General features: G+C 52.7%; 1 protein-coding gene across 2 annotated transcripts in view; it reads left to right on the top strand.

The window, feature by feature from the left end:
* PREX1 (phosphatidylinositol-3,4,5-trisphosphate dependent Rac exchange factor 1) overlaps positions 1-24,493 on the top strand; it is a 174,546-nt gene extending 150,053 nt beyond the window's left edge. Inside the window, exons 22-40 of one of the 2 annotated variants that reach the window (XM_006206688.4) lie at positions 1,082-1,269; positions 1,561-1,722; positions 2,405-2,615; positions 3,038-3,314; positions 5,477-5,683; positions 7,022-7,110; positions 8,386-8,468; positions 8,576-8,666; positions 8,874-9,002; positions 10,631-10,672; positions 11,733-11,950; positions 14,623-14,722; positions 16,520-16,663; positions 16,766-16,880; positions 18,259-18,325; positions 19,973-20,145; positions 21,673-21,775; positions 22,015-22,082; positions 23,556-24,493. In XM_006206688.4, coding sequence (XP_006206750.3) covers positions 1,082-1,269; positions 1,561-1,722; positions 2,405-2,615; positions 3,038-3,314; positions 5,477-5,683; positions 7,022-7,110; positions 8,386-8,468; positions 8,576-8,666; positions 8,874-9,002; positions 10,631-10,672; positions 11,733-11,950; positions 14,623-14,722; positions 16,520-16,663; positions 16,766-16,880; positions 18,259-18,325; positions 19,973-20,145; positions 21,673-21,775; positions 22,015-22,082; positions 23,556-23,598 — 2,510 coding nt within the window. In that variant the 3' untranslated portion in view covers positions 23,599-24,493. Of the gene's footprint in view, positions 1-1,081; positions 1,270-1,560; positions 1,723-2,404; positions 2,616-3,037; positions 3,315-5,476; positions 5,684-7,021; positions 7,111-8,385; positions 8,469-8,575; positions 8,667-8,873; positions 9,003-10,630; positions 10,673-11,732; positions 11,951-14,622; positions 14,723-16,519; positions 16,881-18,258; positions 18,326-19,972; positions 20,146-21,672; positions 21,776-22,014; positions 22,083-23,555 lie in introns of both variants that reach the window. The other variant, XM_072944355.1, reaches the window with a different exon arrangement.
* Positions 24,494-25,774: the final 1,281 nt, after the last annotated feature.

Below are 25,774 nucleotides of genomic sequence, written 5' to 3'. Positions count from 1 at the left end.
GTCAGCTGGCAACTTCGAGCTCAGTTTATGCCCCTCTGACAGGAAAGGCTCTGGGCCTTCTCCCTAGCACGTGGGTGACCCCTGATGATGATGGTAGACCACGCTGAGGGGAGCCGGCAGTTTCTGTCTTTCTGTTCAACAAGTAGAAGCATCTACTATGTGCCAGGTCCTGTTCTAGGAACATGGGAGACACGAGTGAGCAAGGAGGACAGGGTCCCTCCCCTTAGGGCACAGACATGAGGGGAGCCAGATAATGCACAAAAGAACAAAAAATTGACAAGTGATGATGTAGCATGAGGGTGAGGGGAGAAAGTGATGGTGTGTGTGTTGGGAGGTACTCTTTTGAGCAGATGAAAAGGAAAGCAGTTCACTCCAATAAATTGCCTGCTTTCTTCCTAGATATGCCACTATCTAGCTTTGTGGCCTCTGAGGAGCCACAGTCTGTCTGGGTTCATGTTAATCGGGACTTAACCTCAGCTACATAAAAACATTGGCTAAGCAAACCAAAAAGTATGAGTAGGGCCAATCAAGCTTCAGGTCTGGCTTGATCCAGCACCTCATATAGTGAGGAGGCTCTTTGTTTTTCTCCAGTTCTCAGCTTTGCTCCCTCTGTGTTGATTTCCTCCTTACATGCTGTTTTCTCTACCTGGTGGCTTTGGTAATTTGGAATCCAGTTGAGAAAGAGAATGTCTCCTCTTTGTAGATCTAACAGAAAGTCCCAGACTTGACTCTCATTGGCCCAGCTTGGGTCACATGCTTGTTCCTCAATCAATCACTGAATAAGGGGAATCTAGTATGCTCCTTGGCCAGGACCTTTGTCTCTAGGGGAGGGTGTGGGTTGTGGGGGTCCCCTTTTCTGAGCCACATAGACCAGGAATGGGGCTCAAGGGTTGATTCCTGGAAGGAAAATCTTCTAAAACAAGGAATGAGCGATAGTGAGCTGGCAAAATGAACAGTACTGCAGCACAGGCTTCAGTCTCCCCATCTATCCAACATGAGTCGTCCACGGTGCTGGGTCAGGGGGCTGGCTTGGTGTGGGGTGGTGCCCCTCCTCAGGGCTGCCTGTCCTTTTGGCTTCCAGTCTTCCCCCTGCTGTCCCTGGGTCCCCAGCTGAGCCTGCACGAGGACAGCCCTGTGGTCAGCCTGACCGTGGACAACGTGCACCTGGAGCACGGCGTGGTGTATGAGTACGTGAGCACGGCAGGCATCCAGTGCCACGTGCTGGAGAAGATCGTGGAGCCACGGGGCTGCTTCGGCCTCACCGCCAAGGTCTTGCTGGGCAGCGCCCTGCCCTGAGGGGGTGGAGCAGCCTGATCCCCACGTCCTCAGAGTTAGCCTGGCGCCCTGAGTTCTAGTCCCCACCCCACCACGTGGCAGCTGTGGGACTTAGGAGAGTGACTTCCTATCTCTCAGGCTTAGTTTGCGCATTTGCTAAATGGGCCAGTAAGAGACGTGACCTCACAGGGGTACTGCGAGGCACACAGTAGTCACCGCACATGAACCCCTGAACACCCGCTCTGGGGCACAGTGAGTGCTCAGTAGCTGTTAATGTTTCTGTAGATCCTTGAGGCCTTTGCTGCCGACGACAGTGTCTTCATGCAGAATTGTGGACGGCTCATGGCCCTGAGCAGTGTCGTGAAGACCATGTTCCACTATGAATTCCGCAACACCTGTGACACCAAGCTGGAGAGCATTGGCCAGAGGATCGCCTGCTACCAGGAGGTGCCCACACCCTGCAGGGTCTCCGCGGGGGGTACTGTGGTTGTAAATGTCAACACCCAACCCAACTGAGCTTAAACAAACAGGAGAATTTACTGGTTTGTATTACTGAAAAGTCCAGAGGTAAACTTCAGGCATGGCTGTATCCAGGCACTCCAACAGATACCACACTAGCACAAGAACAGGGTCTCCTTCCTTCTCTTGACTTTGTTCTTCTGTGTTGGCTTTGCTCTCAGGCAGGCTCTTTTCATGTAGTGGCAGGATGACCCCCAGGAGCTCTAGTCTTAGCCCCAGTAGAAAAGGAGCTTGATGAGAACTCTTGTTGGCTTGGCTTGGATCCCTTGCCCAGCCCCGTACCAATCTCTGCACGGATAGGGAGGCAGTCTTACCTGAACCTCATGCACTGTGGTCAGGGAGAGGTGGTTGCTCAAGAACAGCCCAGATGCAGCTAAAATGGGGAAATGAATGTGGACAGGTACTCAGAGGCCTCAGATCTCTCCAGGTCTTCCCTGAAATCTGGATCCAGGGAAAGGCTGTGCAGGGGAATTCACTTTTCAATTTGGAACTATTGGCATTTTGTCCAATTTTAGAATGTCTGGCCTAGGCCAGGATAAAGTGGGTGCTGGGGGTGGGCCAGAATTCCCAGACCCCTGAATCATGACCCCGTGTCCTCCACCTTTCTCAGTTTGCAGCTCAGCTGAAGAGCAGGGTCAGCCCACCTTTCAAACAAGCTCCCTTGGAACCCCATCCACTGTGTGGCCTGGACTTTTGCCCCACAAATTGCCACGTCAACCTCATGGAAGTGTCCTACCCCAAGACCACGCCCTCGATTGGCAGGTCCTTCAGCATCCGCTTTGGTCGCAAACCTTCCCTCATCGGCCTTGACCCAGAGCAAGGTAACTGTGTCTGTCAGAAATTGTGTTCTGATCTCACACTACAGATACATGTATGAAGGCCAGCAGTCTGGGACTGGAATGATGGCTCCACAGTCATCAGGGATGCAGCCTCCTCCTTTCTATGCCACCATCTCTAAATGTTGCTTTTATCTTGAAAGATGCCTCATGGTATAGAATGGCTGCTGGAGTACCAGCCATCATATCTACATTATAGGCAGGAAAAAGATCACAGTAGTTACAAGCATATTAGCACCAGATGGAAACTTTTTTATTGAAGTAATTTAATGTAGTAAAAGAGTATTTAAAAGGGAAACTTTTCTCATTCATTGGGATCCTTAAAAAGTGTTTGTATACCTCTGTCTAAGGGGCTTATGAATATCTGGGGGCTGTTTCCAAGTGAGCTCTCCCTCCCTCCACTGTAGGTCACCTGAACCCCATGTCCTACACCCAGCACTGCATCACCACCATGGCTGCCCCGTCCTGGAAGTGCCTACCTGCTGTGGATGGGGACCCCCAAAGCCAGGGTCCCAATGACAGCAGCTTTGGGCCAGCCAATGGAACCCTTGGCCAGGAGGACCGGGGCCTGAGCTTCCTACTCAAGCAGGAGGACCGTGAGATCCAGGATGCCTACCTGCAGCTCTTTACCAAACTGGATGTGGCCCTGAAGGAGATGAAGCAATATGTCACCCAGATCAACAGGTGAGCCCTGGGCCCAGGAGGGAAAGGCAGGGAATCTCAGAGTCAGGATTTCTTAGCCTAGGCAACATTGACAGTTTGGGAAGGATCATTGTTTGGAGTGTGTCCTGTACATGCTCGGCTATTAGTGGTTTCCCTGGTCTCTACCCACTGGATTCCAGTAGCACCCCCTCCCTAAGCTGTGACAATGAAAAATATCTCCAGGCGTCAAATGCCCTCTCTGGGGGCAAAATCACTCACAATGGAGAATCGCTGCTCTAATGTAAGGGTGGATGTAGGCAGCATCCTCAGTAGAGACGAGAACTATTTGGTGAAAGGTTTGGGGGGAACTTTATCTTTTAAACATTGCAGAAAGAGAGATGGCTGGACATGATGTCCCTTTTGGTGCGATGTGTCAGGACACACATATAACACCCCCTACAAAGCGTTTTTGCCAACAGAAGTTGCACCATTCTCTGATCAAAGCTCTAGGTTTCACTACTCGGCTAGAGGATGTGGGGTATGGGGAAGGTGAAATGGCACTTCAGGGATGCCATTGGCCAAATCCAGAGGGTGGACAATTCTAGATGACAGATGACCCAATTTCTTTAACAAATGAATGACAAGGGAGAAGCAGGTTCAGGGGGGAGGAGGAACTGTTAGAAAAGGGGCTTGAGAGACGTATCAACCAAACACAGCGAGTGGGCCTGGTTTGGGTTCTGTTTCTAACATACCATGGTGCGAAGGCACTTTTGGGACCATTGGGGGCATTTGAACACAGACTGGGGACTAGATGGTCTTATGGGTTGATGAATTTTGTGAGGTTTGATAATGGCAGACTGGTTATGTTTACAACAGTGTTTCTCAGCCTCGACACTATCGACATTTTGGGCTGGATAATTCTTTGCTGTGGGGTATTTAGTGGCACTCCAGTCTCTGCTCCTTGGATGTCAGCAGTTTCTCCGCACGCCCCCCCCCCCCGCCGCTTCAGTTGTGACAGCTAAAAATGTCTCTGAACGTTGCTAACTGTTTGCCCCTCAGGAAAGTTGCTAAATTGCTAAATGTTTCTTGGCCGGGGGAGGGTGGCACTCTGAGAACCACTGCTTTAAAAAAGAAGTCTTTATGTGCTAGAGACATGTATGAAACTGTGTATCAGGGGAATTATATGATATCTCAGGTTTGTTTTAAATACTCCAGAAAAAGAAAAAGCTACAGAGAAGACTGAGGGAAGAAATGTGGGTTCTGAGTTGCCGTTGTTGAAGCTGGCAGCTGGGTACCTGAGGTTCACCCTCCTGTCCCCTCTTCTTCTCTATGTGATAGAAATTGCCCATGATGAAAGAAAAAATAATGTGAGGTCCAGAGCCAGGACGCTGGCCCTGCCACTTATTAGCTGTGTGACCTTGGCCAAGTCACTTAGCCTCTCTGAACCTCGATGTTCTCATCTGCTAAAGTGGGGTTATTCATAACAGTGACCTCACTGAGATGTAGTCGGATTGTATCAGCTGGGGTTTACTGATCACTTACAAGGCACCAGACACTTCTGGGCACTTTACATATTTTAACTCCCTTTATCTTAGGACATAGTGATGTTACTCCATTGTATAGATGAGGAAATTGAGTCTCAGAGTCATTTAATACTTAGCTTTAAGTCTCTAAACTAGGAAATGGTAGCATTGGGATTTGAATCTGGGATCTGTTTGTGTTCCAAACCCATGCTTCTAATGGTTATGCTGTATGCCTGGGATTGACACACTGTGCCCTGTGGGCCAAATCCAGCACACTGCATTTTTTTTTAAATAAAGTTTTATTGGGACACACCCATGCCCAGCCTTTTATGCACCATCTGTGGTGCTGTCACAGTGCAGCGGCAGAGCTGAGTCGTGGGTAACCGGGACCATGTGCAGCCCTTAGAGACCACATTTCCCAGTCACCTTCCTACTCCCAGGCCTTGTGTAGCTTGGCAATGAAATGAGACCCTTGTGTATCTCGCCCCCTGCAGGAAGGCCAGTGTATGCGCATCTGCAGAGTTGCTGGCAGGATTTTCAGGGGAGGGACATAGCATTTGGTGGCTTCCTCTGCTTAAGGTCAGAGGTGAGGCCTGAGGTCAGGGCCTTGCCCGGGGCCTCCATGGGGGTGAGTGAAACCGCAGGCTTGTGCCTTTAAGTTCAAAGTCTTTCCCCCGACAGGTTGCTGTCCACCATCACGGAGCCCACCTCGGGTGGGTCCTGCGATCCCTCCTTGACCGAGGAGGCCTCGTCGCCCCCGCTGGTCAGTGAAGAGAGTGAGATGGACAGGACGGACCACGGGGGCATCAAGAAAGTGTGCTTCAAGGTGTCTGAGGAGGATCAGGAGGACTCGGGTCACGACACCATGAGCTACCGCGACTCCTACAGGTGGGGCTCGGTGTGGATGGTCAGGGGCACAGCTGAGGCCCCGACGCAGATGTCCAGACTCAAGGGACATTTCCCAGGAGGTGGTGGGATGGGGTGCTGTTACTAAGCCATGGTTCTAGGGGGGATCTGAGCCCCATGGCACATCCCCAGTGCCCTCTTCGGGTCCCCAAACCCAAGCTAACGTCTCAGGGCCTGTCCCCTAGTGGACACCACCCATCCATTCTGCTTTGGTTCCATTCTGCACACACTGATGGACTGTGGTCATAGAAAAAGTCAGAATGTGCAGTGTGTTTTAAAACCAACGTAAGAGCTCTGGTTCCTGCAACAAACACCGTTTATTTTTACGTGACTCAAGGAGGCTGAGATGTTTTTTTTTCCTCCTAACTCAGAGTATCTGAATTGTTTTCTCCTGGTTAACTTAATTATAACAAGATCAGTGAAGTCCTAATTAGTGGGTTAAATAGACTGAAAACTCAATTTCCTGTAATAAACCATATAGTGGGTGAATGGAACTCCTTAAACACAAATAAACAAGCACTGTGACCCCCCTTGAAAGGTGGTACAACAGCTGGCCACGGTGGGTACGGTAGGGTCTTGGAAGGGCACTTTGGTTGTTTGTGGGCAAAACACAGAGCTGATAGAATCTGGCAAGAAGTGCCTTTGGTCCTGTCCTCCAGTATTTTGATTCTTTCAGTCTTCGAGGGCCCTGCCTGGTCGGTGTCTCTTGGTGTCTGTGTGACGAGATGGTCTGGCTGCCGGGGCACTGTGTGTCCTTGGAGCCTTGTGTCCGATGGCCCAGATTTCTCCACCTTGATGGGTTTCCATTCTTACTTTTTTGGGTCCTCTGTCGTTTCTTCTTGACTGTCAGAAAGGTGAAGAATTTCAGAATTGTGGGTGTTGATTCCTGATACCGTATGAGTTCCTGGGACACAAGCTAAGCAAACACAGCCCTTGTTCTTAGCAGGTCTCCTGCCAGGCTGGGGCGACAGAACACAGAGCCGCGGGCTTGAGTGTGGCGTGTGCAGGTGTGTGCAGGGACAGGGCTGTCCCACGAGGGGAGTGACAGGAGTTACCCCTGAATGAAGAAGATTCGCTGTCCACCTACCGTTTCTGTGTTTCTGTTTTGGGATCTGGAAACATTTCCCCCCGTCAGCCCGAGAAAGCCCTCCAGGACAACCTTCCCCGTCTCTGATGCTGATGATCGGCCCACAGTGCTCTCTCTGGGCCAGCTGTTTATCCAAGAGTTTTGTCTACACTTCAGGAAAGTGGGTTCCGGTGCTGGGCCCAGGGGCTGTGAGTGGGATGGTGACTGATCCCTTCCTCTCTGCCGCTTTGCAGCGAGTGTAACAGTAACCGGGACTCCGTCCTGTCCTACACCAGCGTGAGAAGTAACAGCTCCTACCTGGGCAGCGACGAGATGGGGTCTGGTGAGTGCAGAGGCTCGTGCTGGGGGAGAGGGGCCCCCAGCGAGATTTCGTTTTGTTTATTTTCCTTTGTTATGCTTTACTCCATGTGGTATTATTTGCTGTCACTTTGCATGGGATGGGAGTGGTTTTCCTTGCATTCATCCATTCAGCACGTTTGCTGAGCACCTGTCATGTGCTAGGACCACAGCAGTGAATGAAAAGACAGAGATCCCGGCCCTCGTGGAGCTGACGTGCTCCGTGAATGTCATGGGCAGAGACCAAACAAAGACATTCATGATGCGGTTACAGGTTGTGATGAGGGCTCCAGCGTCGCTAAAACAGGGTGAACGATGGTTTCCATAAATGACACATGCTCAAACCCAAAATTCAAATGACGCAGAAAAATTCTAAAGAGGTACAGGAGAAAAAGCCAGTATCTCAGCCTTTCCCCCAGCAATGACCACATTTGGAGATCACTGGTGAACGTGTATTTCTGCTCAGATGTGGAGAAATGTGGGCGGATGGTTGGATGGTCAGACAGACATAAGTGAGATTTTATTGGTACTTGTAATGTTTACTTGAAGACTGAAGCTTGCTTTTACTTTAGTTTCACTGATTTCAGCTTTTACAAATTACAAATTTTGTTTTGTGAGAAGGACATACATCCTCATGGTTTGTAACTCAAAAGGCATGAGAGGGTGGCTGGTGACTGACCTCCCTCCCACCCCTGTTACCCGGCCTCCAGGCTCCCACTGTCATTGTTGACCTGTGTGTCCTTCCAGAGGTGGTCTGTGCATGAAAGTTTAATTTTAATCATACTTCAATTCAACAGAAAAAAGAAGCTCAGGTAAAATCAGAGATACTGCGAACTTTAGATAAATATTTCATCACATGAGATATTTAGCTGCAAAAACTGTCCCTGCAGAGGTTTTGGGCAAGTGCCTACCTGTGACAGCTGATGTAACTGAAACAGCTGGGGGATGAATAGGAGACTTCAGATCTAGTTCCTTCTCTCTGGCTTTCTGTCTCCTCGTTTGCAGAGTGGAAATAATGATGGCAACTTACAATTGTGTAATGTTTTAGTTCCTATTGCCCATTTTGCAAATGAAGAAATTGAGACTCAGAGAGGTCAAGTGAATTGTGCAGTGTCCCACAGCCAGGAACTGGGTCTTTCAGACTGCAAATCCGCTGTGGGTTGTGGAGCTCTGTAGCTACGTTGCTTTCTTTAGAAAGAGGCTGGGAAGGTGTGAGATGAGGCAGGAATAGTTGATGGCATTGGTTTCTTCCTTCTGCCAGGGGACGAGCTGCCCTGTGACATGAGGATCCCATCAGACAAACAGGACAAGCTTCACGGCTGCCTGGAGCATCTCTTTAACCAGGTAGGACCTTTGTCCCAACCCTAGCTTGACCTTGAGTTCTTCCCATAGCATGGGAGGGGCTGTGAGAGCTCTGGGGGCCAAACTAACCAGAGCTTCCTACCACCCAGGTGGACTCCATCCACGCGCTCCTCAAGGGACCAGTCATGAGCAGGGCTTTTGAAGAGACCAAGCATTTCCCCATGGACCACAGCTTGCAAGGTGAGCAGAAAAGGGGTGACATCTGGTCCATGGAAGGCAAATGCATGGTGAGTGTCCTACCAGTTCATTGTACCTACCATGGACCAAATAATATCCAAGAGTCCTGCCAGCATCCTTGGTCTAGGATTCTGAGCTTTGGAATCTAGTGTTGGGACCTTTGTGCCACCCATTTTCCACAACTGCCCAACTGTCACTTTCCTGCCCCAGAGTTCAAACAGAAAGAGGAGTGTACAGTCCGTGGCCGGAGCTTGATCCAGATCAGCATCCAGGAGGACCCCTGGAACCTCCCCAATTCCATCAAGACCCTGGTGGACAACATTCAGAGATACGTGGAAGGTCAGTCGGGCAGGGAAGGGTGTAACATGGACGTTTTGTGGCCTTTGGCACTTAACGTGGGACATGGTTGGATCAGGAATGGGTCCATCCCCAGGCTCCATGTCCCTCCGTGCCCAGGGAGGGGACAGGAAGAGGGAGGGCCCCTTTCTCAGCTATGTCAGGGCCCCGGGACAGTACACGTTTGATCAAAGAACTGCTGATTTTGGGTGCCTAGGGCTTCCTCGCAGTCAGGAGGCGGAGGAGACTGAACTTATCCCTTTTTTGCTTCCAAAATTGTGGATTTAGTTCAGTTCCTTTTGTTTATTATCAAGGTTACAAGTTGAGGCAGGGAGCGGGGAGCCCTAATCAGACTTGGGCTCACAGGTAGGTTCTGATGCAACAGCATTAAACAATGTGAATCTGCTGCCAGCTTTTGTAATCCAAGATCCCATGTAGAAGTCTCAATTTCTGATTATTCTTGAACATTCAGAAAATCTGGCAATAGCAGACCTGCAGTTCACACTTGGCTGGAGATGAGTGGTGGCCGCCATCTCCAGATGGGGAGGAGAGTCTTCCAGTCCACACAGTCCCCACCCCGCCCTGCAGCCTGGGGGCTGCTTCATGCATCTTATGTTACCAGCCTGGCTCTTGGCAGATTTGAGTCTGGGACCACAGGCCAGGGAGACATTTGTCCAGGAGAACAGGGGGTGCTAGGCCTCAGGGCCATGACCCCAGGAACAGCACCCTCTGAGTTGAAAGTCTGTGTTGGCCCTGAGCTGTCCTGTTTTCCAAAACTGTATTTGGTTAAGAGCATGGAGCCTGGAGCCAGATGGCCAGGGCTCAAACCCCAGCTCTCCCACCTATTGGCTGTGTGATCTTGGCAAGTTCCTTGACTTCTCTGTGCCTCAGTCTCTTCGTGTGTAAAATGGGTTCATAGGACTACCTCCCTCATGTGTGGTTGTGAGGACTGAATGAGTCAAAACAAATAAGGCTCTCAGTACAGTGCCTGGCACACAGTGGGTCCTCAGTAAGCGTACGCTGTTGTTATTACCACACCCAGCCCTGCATGTCAGTGCCTCCCCAGGACAGACTGTGTCACAAGAGGCCAAACCCAGAGGCCTTTCAGAGTTTTCTTTTATGCCCCTTCTGGGCCTCGGAGCCTTTATTTGAAGGAAAGAGCCCAGGATGTTACGTCAGTGTGTGGAAAGTCTGAGCTTTGTGTGCGCGTGGACAGGGCTTGGCCTTGTAGGGGGTGAGTAAGCGCCTGAGTACGCTTGTGAGTGGACGTGGTCTGAGTGTGCACCCACACGTCTGTACGCTCACGTGTGATCGTGTGCCCACGTGCGGGTATAGGTGTGGGCTGGGGGCTCTGGCCCAGGAGTTGAAGGGGCTGGTTTCAGTCTCTGTGTGGTGGGTGTATATGAACATTTGGGGTGCAGCTAACTGTTGGGGTTCCATCCCCTGGATATCTGGGGGCCTCTGGAATCTGCCCAGCTTTCAATCAAAGCTTCTGGAGCTCGATGGAGCGGACCCAGAGCTGCACGATGGAGGGGCCAGAGTGCTCAGGCTGCAGGGAGGGCCCGGCTCTGCGCGCTCCCTCCGCTGTCCCCCCTCAGCCCTTCTCCTTTCTCCATTCCTTCTCCTTCCAGACGGGAAGAACCAGCTGCTCCTGGCCTTGCTGAAGTGCACAGGTGAGGGCTCTGCAGGGGCTGCCGCCTGCGATTTGCACACTCCTGGTGGATCTGGGGGAGGCCACCCTGGCAGTGTTGGGTACTCATGACCGCGGCCCAGGGGAGCCTCTTTTGCTGGCCAAGCTTGACTTTCCCATGGTCATTGGGGCTGGCACGGAGGAGGTAACATTGTGGCGTCTGGTCCCTCCAAGAGCTACTTAGACCTTGCTTCGTCTGCTTGTGTCCAGCGGACAAGTCTCAGGGCCCTGGAGCCAGGAGCACTGTCTTTTGTCCCCTTCCAGGCCTGGGCAGGCTTGACGAGGACACAGGCTGGCGCCCCAGTGATCAGGGAGGCTCTTTGCTGGTAGAGCCTTCAGCCGCTGCCTGGGGCTTCCCACCCGGCAGGCAGTGGGGAGGATGGGCTGACGGTGGGCTTAGGGAATCTCGAGGTGTTCTCTGTCCCTCCCATCCTTCTGGAAGTTCTCAGCCAAGGTGAAGCTGGAATAGGATCGAGGTCAGACTGGTCACTGAAAACCCACTAGCCAGAGCCAGTCATCAGAAATAATCCTTTCCAGAAGATTAGGACCCTGAAGGACTGATTGCCTGAAATTGGCCAATTCTGCGAATCACGTCACAAGCAGGGGGCAGGGAAGTGGGGGTGCAGGGGACGGCAGAAGGCACATTTCTCAAAAATAGAGAAAACGGTCAACTGCATTTCTTAAAACGTGGAGTTTGATGTCACTGTCATGCTCAGTCAAGGCCGAGAAATTTCCTAATGAATGGAGAAACAGCCGAGGGTGAGGTGAGGTTTTGGGGAGAGCCTTCAGAACATCACAAAATTTTTTTTAAATAGGCAGATAGGTTATTGAGAGAATTGAGTTTTTCAGCAAATTTTTGCATTTGGAGAGTTGACTTTTGTGGAGTTGGCTTTTGGTGTCTGGGATCAATTAATTATTGCAAGTTGGCCCCAGATGGGTGGTTGGGTTGGGGCGAAGGGTCGTGCTGGGCCCCCAGCTCTGGGCGCGGGCCCTTGAGCGCACAGGAGCCCCAGCCCAGCGCGGCCCTGCCCCTGTGCCCGCAGACACGGAGCTGCAGCTGCGGAGGGACAGCATCTTCTGCCAGGCCCTGGTGGCCGCCGTGTGCGCCTTCTCCGAGCAGCTGCTGGCCGCCCTGAGCTACCGCTACAACAACAACGGCGAGTACGAGGAGAGCAGCCGGGACGCCAGCCGCAAGTGGCTGGAGCAGGTGGCGGCCACCGGCGTCCTCCTGCACTGCCAGTCCCTGCTCTCGCCGGCTGTGGTGAGTGGGGGGCGGGGAGGAGGCGCCCGCCCGGAGCGCGGGCCAGAGGGGGTCTGGCTCCAGCTCCCACTCCCCTCGCTCATTCATTCCGCAGCCAGTTACCAAGCACCTACTGTGTGCCGCTGTTACAGGCACTGGGGACCCGGCGGTGGACAGAGCAGAGAGCTCTTGTACTTGGGGACCTGGCATCCTGGTTCTGGGAGACAGACATAAACAAATCAGGAAAAGGAATGGTGTAGACCAGTGGTTCTCCTCAGGGCAGTTTTGCCCCCAGGGGGCACTCAGCAATGTCTGGAGACGTTTTAGGTTGTCCCACTTGAGGGAGAGGAGGTACTGCTGGCATCTAGTGTGCAGAGGCCAGGGATGCTGCTGAACGTCCTGCAACACCCAGGATACTCCCCACACCCAGCAGAGAATTTTCTGGCCCCAGGTGTCCGTAGTGCTGCAGCTGAGAAACCCTCATATGCAGTGGTAAGGGCTAAGGAGAAGAACTAAGCAGGGAAGTGCGCAGGAAGGTCTGGGGTGGTGACAGTTGAATATTTCAATAAGGTGGCCAATGAAGGCCTCACTGAGAAGGTGACATCTGATCTAAGAACTGAGGGAAGGGAGGGAGTGAGCCATGAGGACACTGGGGAGGAGGCTTCCAGGCAGAGAGGATAGCAGGTGCAAAGGCCCTGAGGCAGGAGCTAGCTCTCATTGCTTGAGATTCAGCGAGGTGCCCAATGTGACTGGTACAGAGTGAGCCAGGGGAGGGTGGAGGCAGTGAGCCCTGAGAATTAATTAGGGTCTGACTGTGTGGGGTCTTGCAGGCTGGTGTGGGACTTTGGCTGTTACTCCAAGTGGGTGGGAGTCAGGGGAGGGTTTTGAGCAGAAGAGGGACAGCATCTGACTTTGACATGTAGAAGGTCATCTGTAATGTCGGGTGGGGAAGACTGTAGAGGGGCAAGGGTGGACGCTGGGAGACCAGTGAGCAGGCTTCTGTTATAATCCAGGTGAGCTTCTTTGGTGCATATGGCATCTTCTTTCGTCCTTGTGGTAGCCTGAGGCAGGTCCTTTACCACCTACTTGTTACGGATGAGAACACTGAGGCCATTCAGCTGGTGTGAACCCTGGGAGTCTGACTGTAGGCCGGGTGACCCCAAGGCTGTCCTGCTTTCTCTGTATTCCTCCTTTATCCCTGAGTGCCTTGTCCACCCATCCCAGGGCTCAGAATCCAGGTGGGTTCTTCTGCCGGCTCCCAGGGAGCAGAGACCACAACTCAGCATTTTGGGTTGAGGGTGCCCAGAGCTGATGCCCCCGCCAGAAATACAGCCAGCAGCAGCGCTTGTTCTGTGCTGTTTGCGCGTCCGCCCGTGTGCCCAAGGCTGGAGCTCCCCTCCCCTTGGCAGCGCTGATCCTCCTAGACATTTTTCCAGGTGGGACTGGCAGCCACAGCTGCTGGTGGGTTGGGAAAGTGTGGCCTCGGTGTGCCCTCTGCTGTCTGATGTTGCAGACAGGTGCCTGCCTGGTGGGAAGGTGACCCCCTCTCACTTGGTTCCAGGAACCCAACACCTGACCCTCACTTCTCGGATGAGGACACTGGGGTCCAGTGCACTAATCCCCTAGTTGCCAGGATATGCAGGCTCCGAGCTTGGTGCTGGGGGTCTGAAGCTGACTTCCTAGTTGAGGGAAGTAGATTGGGAACAAGAAAGGACTGAAAATGGGGAGAGCTGTACAGAAGGGGGTTATGCAGAAGATTTAGATGGTGATTGAGTTTCTTTGGATTTAAGTCATCAGAGATGGCCCCTCTAAGGAAGTGACATAGAGGTGATGTTTGAGCTGAGACCTGAGTACGAAGTAGCTTGGTAAATGGTCTGAGGCAGAGTGTGCTGGGCAGAGGGAACAGCATGTGCAAAGGTCCTGAACAGAGACCAGTGTGGCTGGATGGGAGCAGGCCAGGGGAACGTGGGGAATGAGATTGGTGGGGCACATCTGCAGGGCCTGTAACTTTATTCTGGGAGCAGAGGGAGGGTTCAGAGGCTTTGAAGCGGATGAGTAATACAGTTCAAGTTGTTTTTAAAAGATAACTTAGAGTCACAGGGGAACCCTGGCAGCCTGCCCTGGGCTGCTGTCCTTTCTCTCTGCATCTCTGGTTTTGTTTCTGACTGCCCTTGGTTTGGGGGAAGTGGGGAGAGGGAGACCTGGGAGGAGGCTGGTGTGATCCTCCTGGGGAGGTGATGGTGTCTTGCACTGGGGGTGGGGAGCAGGGTGGCATGAGGTGACAGGCTATGTACTGGGGGAGGGGAGGGAGCAGTTGAAGCCTTACGGGTTTGGGGCCTGGGCAGCCGGTGCCCTTTGCTGAGATGCAGCTGCTGGAGGAGGTTGAGGAGGAAGGTGAGGTCGTTTATTTGGGCCTGTTAGGTTTGAATGGTTAAGTGGGATTGGTGGGATGGTCCGGGTAAGAGGACCACCTAGCACATGAGAGCAGAGATGGGCTCTGACCTGGGGAGGGACAGGGCAAGGCTGGAGCAAACACAGCCTCACGAGCAGCCCCGGAGAGCCCACTGCAGACCTCACACCTAGTGGGGCCACAGCCCTGGTGTGTCAACTAGAGTTGAATCACAGCATCTTGAAGTGAAACCCTGGGACAGGGCTGGCACCTGAGACTCCTCCGCCCTGTCTTCCTCCTGCAGAAGGAGGAACGGACCATGCTGGAGGACATCTGGGTGACCCTGTCAGAGCTGGACAGTGTCACCTTCTCCTTTAAGCAGCTGGACGAGAACTACGTGGCCAGTGAGTGCTTCCTCCCACCCCCACCGTGAGAGTTGGAGTTCTGGGGTGGAAGGGACTGCCCTGGCGTCACCCCGTCCTTCCCCCACCACCAGGCCAGCTGCCTAAGGTTGACCTGGGACCCAGCACTTTCAAACCTCATGCTCCCAACGTACATGGAAAAAGAGGGGCTCCTTTTATATAAACCCATCTCCAAAGGTGCTTAAAAGGGAACAACAGCCAGTACCTGGTTCCTGTGAAAACTCCAAGAGGTGTCTCTCTTTGGGATGGAGACTTGTTAAAATTTTCTAAGAACTTACACCATAATTAAGTTTCTTCTTTCCTTTCTTTCTCCCTCCCACCCATTCATCCACTCATCCATTTATTCATCTATCCACCATCCATCCATCTACCCATTCACCCATCCATCTACCATCCATCTACCCACCCATTCACCCCTCCATCTACCACCCATCATTCATCCATCCACCATCCATCCATCTACCCATCCTCCCGCCCACTCATCCATCTATTCAACATATCCATAATTATGAGCCCATGATATGTGTCAGGCACAGTTTTAGGTCCTGGGGCTGCAGTGGAGAGAAATACAGCCATGGTTTCTGCCCTCCTGGAGCTCACAGTCTAGCCTAGCGGGTCTCAGCCCTGGCTGTGCTGGAATCACTGAGGGAGCTTTTTAGATACTGATGCCCCAGTCCCAGTCCCAGCCCTGGTGATTCGGATTCAGTCTGTAGGGTGGATCCTGGGCATGGGATTCTAGAAAAGCTTTCCAGATGACTTTGACGTGCATCCAGGCCTGAGAACTGCTGGACTCAGTTCTAGAGCCCTGGTTCTCTGAGAGTGCTCCCTGCCCCAGCAGCACTTGGAAGCTTGTTGGAAAGCCTGCTTCTCAGGCCCCACGCCAAACCTGCTGAATCTGAAACTGGAAGGAGAGCTCAGAAATCTGTGTATTAGCCCACCCTTCAGATGATTTTGAAGCATGCTAGTTTGAGAACCATTGCTCTTTTATTATTATTATTATTATTATTATTATTATTATTATTACCTTTATAAGGAGCTGTTTAGGTAATTTTTCCTAATTATCACTGCATGAAATTTTAATATCATGGATATACTATATATCTATTTGTGTACTGTATACATAGGTCTGTGCTTTATATATAAAAAGAGAAAATTTTTTTGCCTTCCCCACAAGAGCCAATTTTCACCTCCTTGGGGATGAATGCATCCTGTTGAGAATGTGTAGATTAGAGTCTAGAAGGGCAACAGGTTTTGTTTCAGGTACCAATTGGAATTGGCGGGCAGTGGCTGCCTGCCTGTAGGCCAAGTTGAGTTCAGGGAGAACTACTGGTCGATTAGTGATGCCTGCCATGGATGCAGGATGGGGTGTTAGTGCCACCCCTGCCATAAACTCTCCCCTAGGGGTGTAAATAAGATGCAGGTCCTGCTTGAGGGCAGCTTTTGCCAGGGAGAGACCCTGGGCTACCAGGTGAGAGGTACAAGGAGCACTGGTGAGGGTCTGAAGATAAACTGACAACTCTCCATCTGGGCAGAATCAATGTCACGTCTAAGGGTTCAACAAACTGCTGAGGGAGGTGGAAAGGGAGGTCAGAGGCTGCTCTTGTGAGTGTGGGATGACAGGGCTGCCTGAGGTGCCTCTGGCGGGTGGGTGGACAGGGAGGTCCCAGGACTTCACAGTGGAGGTTTGTAGGAAGGTTTAAAGCTGTCCCCACAAAGGTGGGGCACGGCCCCTCTCCAGCCCCAGTGGTGAGACCCCCGCCCGACCCTGTCCCCCCGCAGACACCAACGTCTTCTACCACGTCGAGGGCAGCCGGCAGGCACTGAAGGTCGTCTTCTACCTCGACAGCTACCACTTCTCCAAGCTGCCCTCCCGCCTGGAGAGTGGGGCCAGCCTGAGGCTGCACACTGTGCTCTTCACGAAAGGTGAGCGCCGTGGGGTGCTGCGTGGGGTGCTGCGTGGGGTGCCCTGGGGACGGCCGTGCATACCAGAAGCCAACCACCTGTCCCACTCTTTTTCCTTCACAGCTCTGGAGAACATGGAGGGGCCACCTCCTCCAGGCAGCCAGGCTGCGGAAGATTTGCAGCAGGAGATCAATGCTCAGTCGCTGGAGAAGGTTCAGCAATATTACCGCAAACTCAGGTATGTATGTGGGCTACATGCTAGGGGTTCTGGACACTGCCCTGGGGGGTACGCGTTAGCATGCAAGGGGTTGCAAAATGCCCTTCCTTGAGCACCTACTGTGTGCCAAGCCCTCTGCCTGCACAAGCTCATCAGGTTCTCACGACAGTCACCGGTGGCCATTCTAACCCACTTTTCAGATGAGGAAACGGAGGCCCAGAGAGCACACCCAGCTTGCCCAAGTCACACAGCTAGTGGCTGAGCAGAGCTTTGAACTGGGTCTGCTTGGCTGCCAACTGAGAGGCGCTGCCTGTGCCGTTCTGCACGGGGGTGGGAGCGGGACAGGGGTCCTGGGATTCTTGAGCCTGAGAGTGAGCGGTGTGGCCCTGCTAGAGGAGACCCCCAGAGAGAAGAGGAGAGTCAGGGCCGCATCTGACAGGAGGAAGCCTCGGGCCCAGGGCGGCAGCTTGCACTGCTGCCGCCCCTACCCTGGCCCCTTCCTACTTCTGCATCACCTCCTCCCTCTGTGGAAAAGGTAGGCTGAGTATGAGGAGGCAGGGAATTCAGGGTGTGGTAAGGGCTTCACTGCCTTGGGGCTCGGCTTCACCGTTCAGAAGTGGGAGAATGATGCTTTCTTTTGTCTGTTCAGGGAAAACATGCAGCTGTATTATTACAGGCCTCTCTTTGGATCGATGATGCCATCAATCTGTTCTGTGCTGTGTTTTGAATATTTTAAATACTACCTCTGATCATTCATTCATCAGGCCTTCCTTCTTTCAGCACCTGTCAGTTGAGACCGTCTGTGGTCCAGGCTCTGTCCTGGGTACTTGCTTCAGAGTCAGCAATAACCAAACAAAGCTTATTCTTCATGGCGTGTAGATTCTAGAGCAGCGGTGGTCTGGCCTGCCCACTAATTTGTCCGTAAAGTTTTATTAGCACACAGCCACGTTCATCCATGTACGTACTGTCTGTGGCTGCTTTTGTAGCATCTCTACAGAGACAGGTCCGCATAGCCTAAAACATTTACTATTCGGCCCTTTACAGAGGAAGTTGCTGAGTGCTGTTCTAGAAGGGGAGATGAACAATAAATCAGTAAACAGACCAGAATAGCATGTCAAGTGATGAGGGCGCTCAGAGGAGAGACAGCGGGACGGGGAGGAGAGCGGGGGTGTTGGGCGCTGATTCCGACGGGCATCCCAGAAGGGGCACTTGAGGATGCCTGGGGGGCCCCTTCTTTCTTTCCCCGGGATCGCTGGAGGGACAGGGGACTGTGGGCGTGGAGGCTGCACCAGCCGCTCTCAGTGATTTCTTTCTGCACGTCGTCAGAGAGCAGAGAGACTGCAGCTAGGGAGGTGGTGGGTGTAGCCGCCCCACCCTCAGCCTCATCTTCCTCTTTCAGGGCGTTTTACCTGGAACGGTCTAACCTGCCCACGGATGCCAGCACCACAGCCGTGAAGATAGACCAGGTGTGTCCTCCCTTCCCTTCCCTGCTGTGGAGCTTGGGCAGGGCTGGGGGTTCGTGGGGTCAGACAGGGCCCAGGGTTGCATCCCACCTGGAATCCTGGCAGAGAAGCCCTGGGGATTTCTGCAGTCCCTCCTCCAGGAAGTCTCCTGGGATAACTTCCTCCTTATTCTAGAATTTCCAGCTCCTTCCCCACCTGCTTTGGAATTTCTTAGGTGATGTATTCTTGCTGGCACCCACTTACCTGTGCCTTCCACATCTCGCTTGTTCATCAGAGCACTTCTCTGTGGCTGGAGCCCCACATCAGATGCAGCCATGCAGTATTGTCTTTGTTTTGTTTTCAATTTGTTGCCAACAATTTTTTTTAATTGAAGTATAGTTGATTTACAATGTTGTGTTAGTTTCTGGTGTACAGCAAAGTGATTCATTTATATATATATACACACATACATACATACACGTACATAAACACATATATATTTTTTCAGACTCTTTTCCATTATGGTTTATTATAGGATATTGAATATAGCTCCCTGTACTTTACAGAAGAACCTTGTTGTTTATCCATTTTATATATAGTAGTTTGTATCTGCTAATCCCAAACTCCCAATTTATCCCTCTCCTACCCCCTTTCCCCTTTGGTAACCTATGTCTGTGAGTCTATTTCTGTTTTGTAAATAAGTTCATTTGTCTCGTGTTTTTACATTTTCCATATAGGTGATATGATACTTGTTTTTCTCTGTCTGACTTACTTCACGTAGTATGCTAATCTCTAGGTCCATCCATGTTGCTGCAAATGGCATTTTTACGGCTGAGTAGTATTCCATTGTGTATGTGTGTGTACACATATATGTGTGTATATTTCATGTGTTGGCTATTGTAAACAGTGCCGATATGAACACTGGGGTGCATGTGTCTTTTTGAATTAGACTTTTCTCTGGACATATGCCCCAAAGTGGAGTTACTGGATCATGTGTGTTGCCAGCACTTGAAAGTCAGAAGATTTCCCATAACACAGAGGCGTCTTGCTTTTCTTGAGCAATGGGAAGATCTGGCTGTCTGGGCCACATTCCTGCGTGTCGCAGTCAGCCTTCCAGGGGCTGTGCCTCCCGTGTGCTCTTTCCCCTCCTCCCAGGCTCCATCAGGCCTTGAATTTGACAGTGGTTTTGGGTTCTTGGCCTTGGGGCTGTGAGGTTAGGGGCTCCGAGGGGAGGGTTGGGCACGGCCCGTTGGGAGTTTGATAGTCTGGCTGGCGGAGCACTAAGATGAAGCAAGAAGACTTGGTGAAGCTGCGTTTTGTGCCTGCACAGGCACTGCCGGAAGGGTGGGGGCAAGAGGGAAGACTGTTCGTGGGGAGGTGCTGCTGTTTGCAGAGGACAGGAGGGGGCAGGACATTCGCTCAGGCTTTGCTGTAGGCACATCTGGACCGGTGAAAAGAATCAAATGAGAAGGTTAGGCCTAAAATATATCATGAATGCCGAATGCCAGCCCGTGGGGCAGCCGCAGGGGCCATGGAGAGTTCCTGGGGCTGTCACCCCAGTGAGGTGAGCCGGGAGGACGGCTGCAGTAAGGGAGCTGAACTGGAGGGCGATGGTGGGGAGGAAGGCCAGGGAGGGGGCCTCCTCTGACCGTCCATGTGTTTGTCTTGCAGCTCATCCGCCCTATCAATGCCCTGGACGAGCTTTGCCGTCTCATGAAGTCCTTCGTGCACCCCAAGCCCGGCACCAGTGGGAGCTTGGGCGCTGGCCTCATCCCTATCTCCTCTGAGCTCTGCTACCGCCTGGGGGCCTGCCAGATCACCATGTGTGGCACGGGCATGCAGAGGTGAGCTGCCTGGGGCCGGGAGGGGGCTGGGTGGGCCTCTGGGCAGTTTAGGGGCCCAGGACAGGAGGCAGGAGGCCAGGTTTGAATCCTGGTTCTGCCACTGCCTATTGAGCCCAGGTCAGGCCTTGGCCTGCTCTGGGCCTCAGTTTGTCTGTCTGTGAAATGGGACCTTGGGAGGAGGTGGTCCTACGAGGGCTGCGGAACTTTCTGGTTCTCTCACCCTGTGGGTGGTGTGAATGAGTCTGTGCGACCTGGCTCTGCTGGAACCTCCATTCACAGGAGCAGAAATGATCCCTCCCCCTGATTGGGGCAGAACCGGACACTCCCACTTCTGTCCTTTGTCCCTGCTGCTCGTCCCAGGGGTTGGATGTCGCCTTCTCTTTGAGGCCTTCCCTGACCGCCCTACTTAAAATTGCACCCTCTCCCCACCGCCAGCACCTCCCCTGCTGCGTTGTCCCTGGCAGCCCTCACTGCCATCCACTGTACGACGTACTTCACTTGTGTATGAGGTTTTCTCTGCCACGCCCGGTATAGGCCAGCTCTGTGAGGGTGGGGGCCTGTTTTGTTCCCTGCCTTCCTGCCCTTCAGCACTTAGGACAGTGCCTGGCACACAGCATGAATGTTTGCTGAGTGCTCACTGTTTACTGGGCACTGTTGTTAATATTCCACACAAATTAACTCATTTCCTGCTCATGGCAAGCCAGTGAGGTAGGGACCAGTCCAAAGGTTTGCAGCTGAGGGCCATTCTTCCCCCCCAGAAATACCTGGCAATGCCTGGAGGCTATTTTGGTTGTCACTGCTAGGGGGAGGGAGGTACCACTAGTATCCCGGTGATCAGAGACCAGGGATGCTGCTAAATATCCTACAGTGTACAGGATCCCCCCTCCCCCAATTTGGCCCAAAATGTCAGTAGCGCGCTATTGTTATTCCTGTTGTACAGTGAAGGAAACTGAGGCCCAGAGAGGTTAAGTCACCTGTTGAGGGTCACAGAGTAATTATGCAGACTGGATCTGAATCCAAGAGGTCTGGCTCAGAGCGAGTGTTTAATTGTTCAGAGCAGATGTGAAGGATGAACAGATGTGTCCATCTCAAGCTCTGCTGACAATTAAGGGAGTCCCTCTATTCATTCCTCCAGTAAATACTGACCTAGTGCCATGTCTGAGCTGGGCTCAGGGAGTGTCCTGGAGGACAAGACAGGCAGGAGTGCCTGCTGTGTGACACCGATGTGTTAGAGGGTGCAAATGGTAGAGCAGTAAAACACCTGCTGTGTGTGGGGGTGACAGCCGCTGGGTGGGTGGGGAGGGACAGGGGGTTGGGGGCCTCTCGGAGGGAAGACATGGGGGGGAGCGAGTCAGCCATTATGGGGGCAGCAGGAGGAGCTCTTCTGGGGAGAGAACAAGATGTGAGGCCTGCCAGGCTGTGATGGCCTGGGCGGCACTGGGTTTCTGGGCATGTGGGGTCTCGGAGGCTGTGGGGGGCGGGAAGTCGTCCCTGACTCACTCAGGCCGTCTCTCGTCTCCCCGGCAGGAGCACCCTGAGCCTTTCCCTGGAGCAGGCGGCCATCCTGGCGCGGAGCCACGGGCTGCTGCCTAAGTGCGTCATGCAGGCCACGGACATCATGCGGAAGCAGGTGAGGGGGCCTGGGCACTGCGGGCTGAGGGCCAGGTAGACCCACCCCCCAGGTGGGACGAGGGGCCTCTGGGGACTGGGTGGTCATCAGCCCTAGACCTGGACTTTCTTCCCATCTGATTGCAGCTTCTGGGGCCTCTCATTACTCCCACCCCACCCCACCCGCACCCACATGCTTCCGTAAGTGCCCTGAACTCCGAGCAGAGGCAGGCCCCGGTCCTCACCCCTCTTTCTTCCCAGGGCCCCAGGGTGGAGATTCTGGCCAAAAACCTCCGAGTCAAGGATCAGATGCCCCAGGGTGCACCGCGGTGAGTGGCTACCCTTCCCGTCTCTCTCCTCCCTTCCCTGAAGGCCAGGACCTAGGCATCAGACTCCCAGCCTGACCCCAGGTGTACCCCTTGATGTTCAGATGGGGCTTCACCTCTCATTTATGGGGACCCCACTGTGAGAAACAACTCAGTCTGTCATCTCCCAGACCTCCCACTTTGGCTGGGAAAGTGAGACAGGGCCCCCAGAGTGAGCCATGGGGCAGCGGTTGTGAGCCCCCCACCCGCTCACCCACTGCTCTTCCTCTGCCACCCTGCTGCCCTCAGAGCTCTCCATCCATCTGCTGCTTCCTGTCCTCACAGCCTCTCTGCGCAGATGTCAGACCTTCTCACGGGGCTGTGTGCGGCCCCCTTTCCAGGACTGACTCATTTTAGTGCGTCTTCTCTCTCCATCCATACTGCCCTGTTTTGTTTTCAGCATCTGCCCACAATTTGTAAATAACTCTATTTTGAAACAGTTTGACTCACAAGAAGTTGTGAAAATAGTACAGAGAGCTTCCATGTGTCCTTCACTCAGTCGACCAAGGATAATGTCTAACGTAACCACAGGACATCGGCAGAACCAGGAAACGGTGTTGGAGCAATAGAGGAGCTGACTTGCAGATCTTAGATGTGTTTTTGCATGCACTCTCTTAGCCATTGTTACTTATAAATACTTTTATGTGTTGCTTGCCCTGCTCCAGGCAACATTCTGGTCTCTTTACCTATATTAACTCATTTGTTCCAAGCAGCAACCCTGTGGGCAAGGATCTATGATTACCCCCAATTGGCATGTGGGGACACTGAGGCCCAGAGAGGTTAAGTATCTTGCCCAAGGTCACACAGCTAGCAAACGGCAGAGCTGCGGTTCCGAACCCAGGCAGTCTGGGCCCAGGGGCCGCGCTCCTAATCACTGCGCCTCCTTGCTTCCCTGTTTTGTCCATGTCCCCGCTGCAGCCTCCTGTCTGGTCCCCCGCCGTCATTCTCCCCACAGCAGATCTGATGTCTCTCCTGCTTGAGACTCAGTGACAACTAATTACTCCGGGGTGGTGCTCAGAATCCTCCCAGGGCAGAAAGAAAACCGAGGCAGCTCCCCATGTGCTGCAGGGAGAGGCCCCCAGGATACATTAAGTGAGAGGCTCCTGGGGCAGGGTGCTGGGTCTCCTTTGCCACCACTTGCATGGAAAAATGCACACATACCCACACATGAATCTTAATTCACAAACACACAAGGACACGTATCTGTATTTGTACACTCTTGCCCGTCTGGGGGGAGCAGAGACTCCTGTGGAGAAGGGACCGGACTGCTCGGGGAAAGCACGGGCGACATCAGTCTCTCTCACTCTGCATCTTTTTACACCTGTTGAGTTTTGTTTTCTGGGTGTGGATGACGTGTTCACATAAATCACATGCGGAAACAGTAATAATAGGCCTCGGCCTGCCTGGCTCCTCCTCATCTTCTCCTCCACCCACCAGGCTCTACCGCCTCTGCCAGCCGCCCGTGGACGGAGACCTCTAAATGCCGAGATGCCCGGTGCTTGGCTGCACCCCCTGGAGCCGGGATTTGGGAGGACACCGGGGGCCATGCAGCCTTCTCCAGAGCTGGCCCGAGGCCTCCTCTCCCGCCTGCTTCGGGCTCTGTCTGGCCGCCTCCACTGCGTCCTGTGAGGACAGCCAGTATCCTCGCTCTTGGACGAGCTGGCTGACTGGCCTTGGGCTGGCACATTCTCCACACTTCTGCCAGAAGCCCGAGGGGTGCTGGGGACCCACAGAACTGATGGGTGCAGCCAGGGCCTGGGCTCCTGCCCGCAAGTCCCCAGGACACAGCGGAGAAGTCGTGGTCACTGCAGCTGGAGGCCTGCAGACCCAGCTGCCTCGGGACGGCTCAATCTGCACTTTTGAAACCATTGGTTTCCTTCTAAGTCCACATTCCAGGCGACCACATGTGTCTCCTCCTCCTCCTCACCTTAGCTTCCAGATTCACCCCTAACCCTGTACTAACCTGCTCGGTGGACTCGGAAAAGCCAGGCCTCTGCCAGGAAAGACGGAGGGACAGGGCACAACACCTGTTACCGAGAGGAAGCCACACCGCAGTCCAACACCTGCGCCATTGGAACTGGAGACATCAGCCCCGGGCTTGAGATTTGCTCTGACTTTATTTATATGGCGTGAAATCTCTACAGTTTATTTTGGAGTTTAAATGTCATTGTTATTGTCAAGATTTTTTCTTCCAGTTTGAATGATTATATATTTGACATTTAAAATTTCAAAGAAAGCTGTATTGTCTAACAGGGGACCAACATAAATGTAGTATCAACAGCTTTTCCCAGTTCTACTAAAAAAAAGAAAAAAGAAAAAAAAGAAAAACTAAATTATTGAAAATTCAAAAAATATAAGTCTTTCATCTTTTTTAATATTAGAGTCTTAAGATACAGCTTACAGGTGCCGGCTAGGATTCCTTTTCCCACCCGCTCTGTGTCTGCAGCGGTTGGTCAGTATTAGGATGAATTACTTTGTTCTGTTTGAAGGGTTTGACAGGCGGCGAGGCCAGGCCTGGGAGTTGGAGGGGTTGAACTACCCACCTGAGAGGCTGTCCCACGCCGGCGTCTGACCTCTGCGGGCAGGAGGCTGCTGGGAAATATTGAATGGTGGCTTCTATAATTTATTTTTTGATATTAACCCAGAGCAGGGCATTTGGGACTTCTCAGCCAGCCAGAGAGACAGGAAGCCACCCTGCCCACCTTCTGGGCACAGGGACCTACACAGGATCATCACCCACAGCAGTTTGTCTCCTTCAGTTCCTGGGTGCCAGCAGGGAAATGTCTCAGCAGAGACAGAAGGGAGGGGATGTCTTTCCACCCTTGGCTGATGGGTGAGATCAGATATGGGCTTCCCGTGGTCCCTGAGGCTGGGAGCCCCACCGGCATCTTGGCCCCTGTGCCCACAGGGGCTGCACTTCTTTCTCTTGCCTCTGGGCATGCCAGAATGCAAGAGGTGGGCTTGTTGCTGGACAGAGGTGACACTGATGCAAACGAGGACCTACTAAGAGGGGCCCCTGAGGGCAAGGGCGTCATGCACTGGTTTACTTTAAACTGTACAGACCTTCTCAATTCGTGATAGATTTTTTTTATTATTATTAAAAGTCGATTTATAATACAAATACCCTGATCTGTGGTGGGTTCGTTTGGGGCCAACCCTGGTGGTGTGGGGGTGGTTCCACTGGCCAGAGTTACAAGCAACAGCTTTGAGTATCACATGGAGGATAGTTCTCATCAATACTGTCAGAGTCCTTGATACAGCGACCCCTGCTCAGTGAGCTACCACTCTGAACTCAGTTTTCTTGTCTAAAATGAGGGCAATATATATATTCCCTTGCAGGGAAGAGGTGAGTACTACTACATTGCATGGCAGATGTGTGCCTCAAGTGTGCCAGGAAAATAACTGTCTTTGTATTGTGTTTCACTTTATTTTGGATCCTCAGTTCCCATTTCACTGTGATGGTGGAAAAATGTGACTCTTTTTCCAGGCATTCCTGGCCGCCTTCTGGGAGTCATGCCAGGATTCCCGGTCTCACATGTGCCCAGGGATCAGGGTGGGTCCGGGGAGTGAGTCATCCTCGACCCCAGCTGGCAAGGTCGGTTCCGGTCTGGGATCTGGGATGGGGCTGGAGTGGAGTTCCAAATACGCAACACGTG

The sequence above is a fragment of the Vicugna pacos genome, chromosome 19 (genome assembly GCF_048564905.1).
Source record: "Vicugna pacos chromosome 19, VicPac4, whole genome shotgun sequence".
Lineage (NCBI taxonomy): Eukaryota > Metazoa > Chordata > Mammalia > Artiodactyla > Camelidae > Vicugna > Vicugna pacos.
Note: the sequence above shows the minus strand (reverse complement) of the source record. Positions and strands in the feature narration are given on the sequence as shown.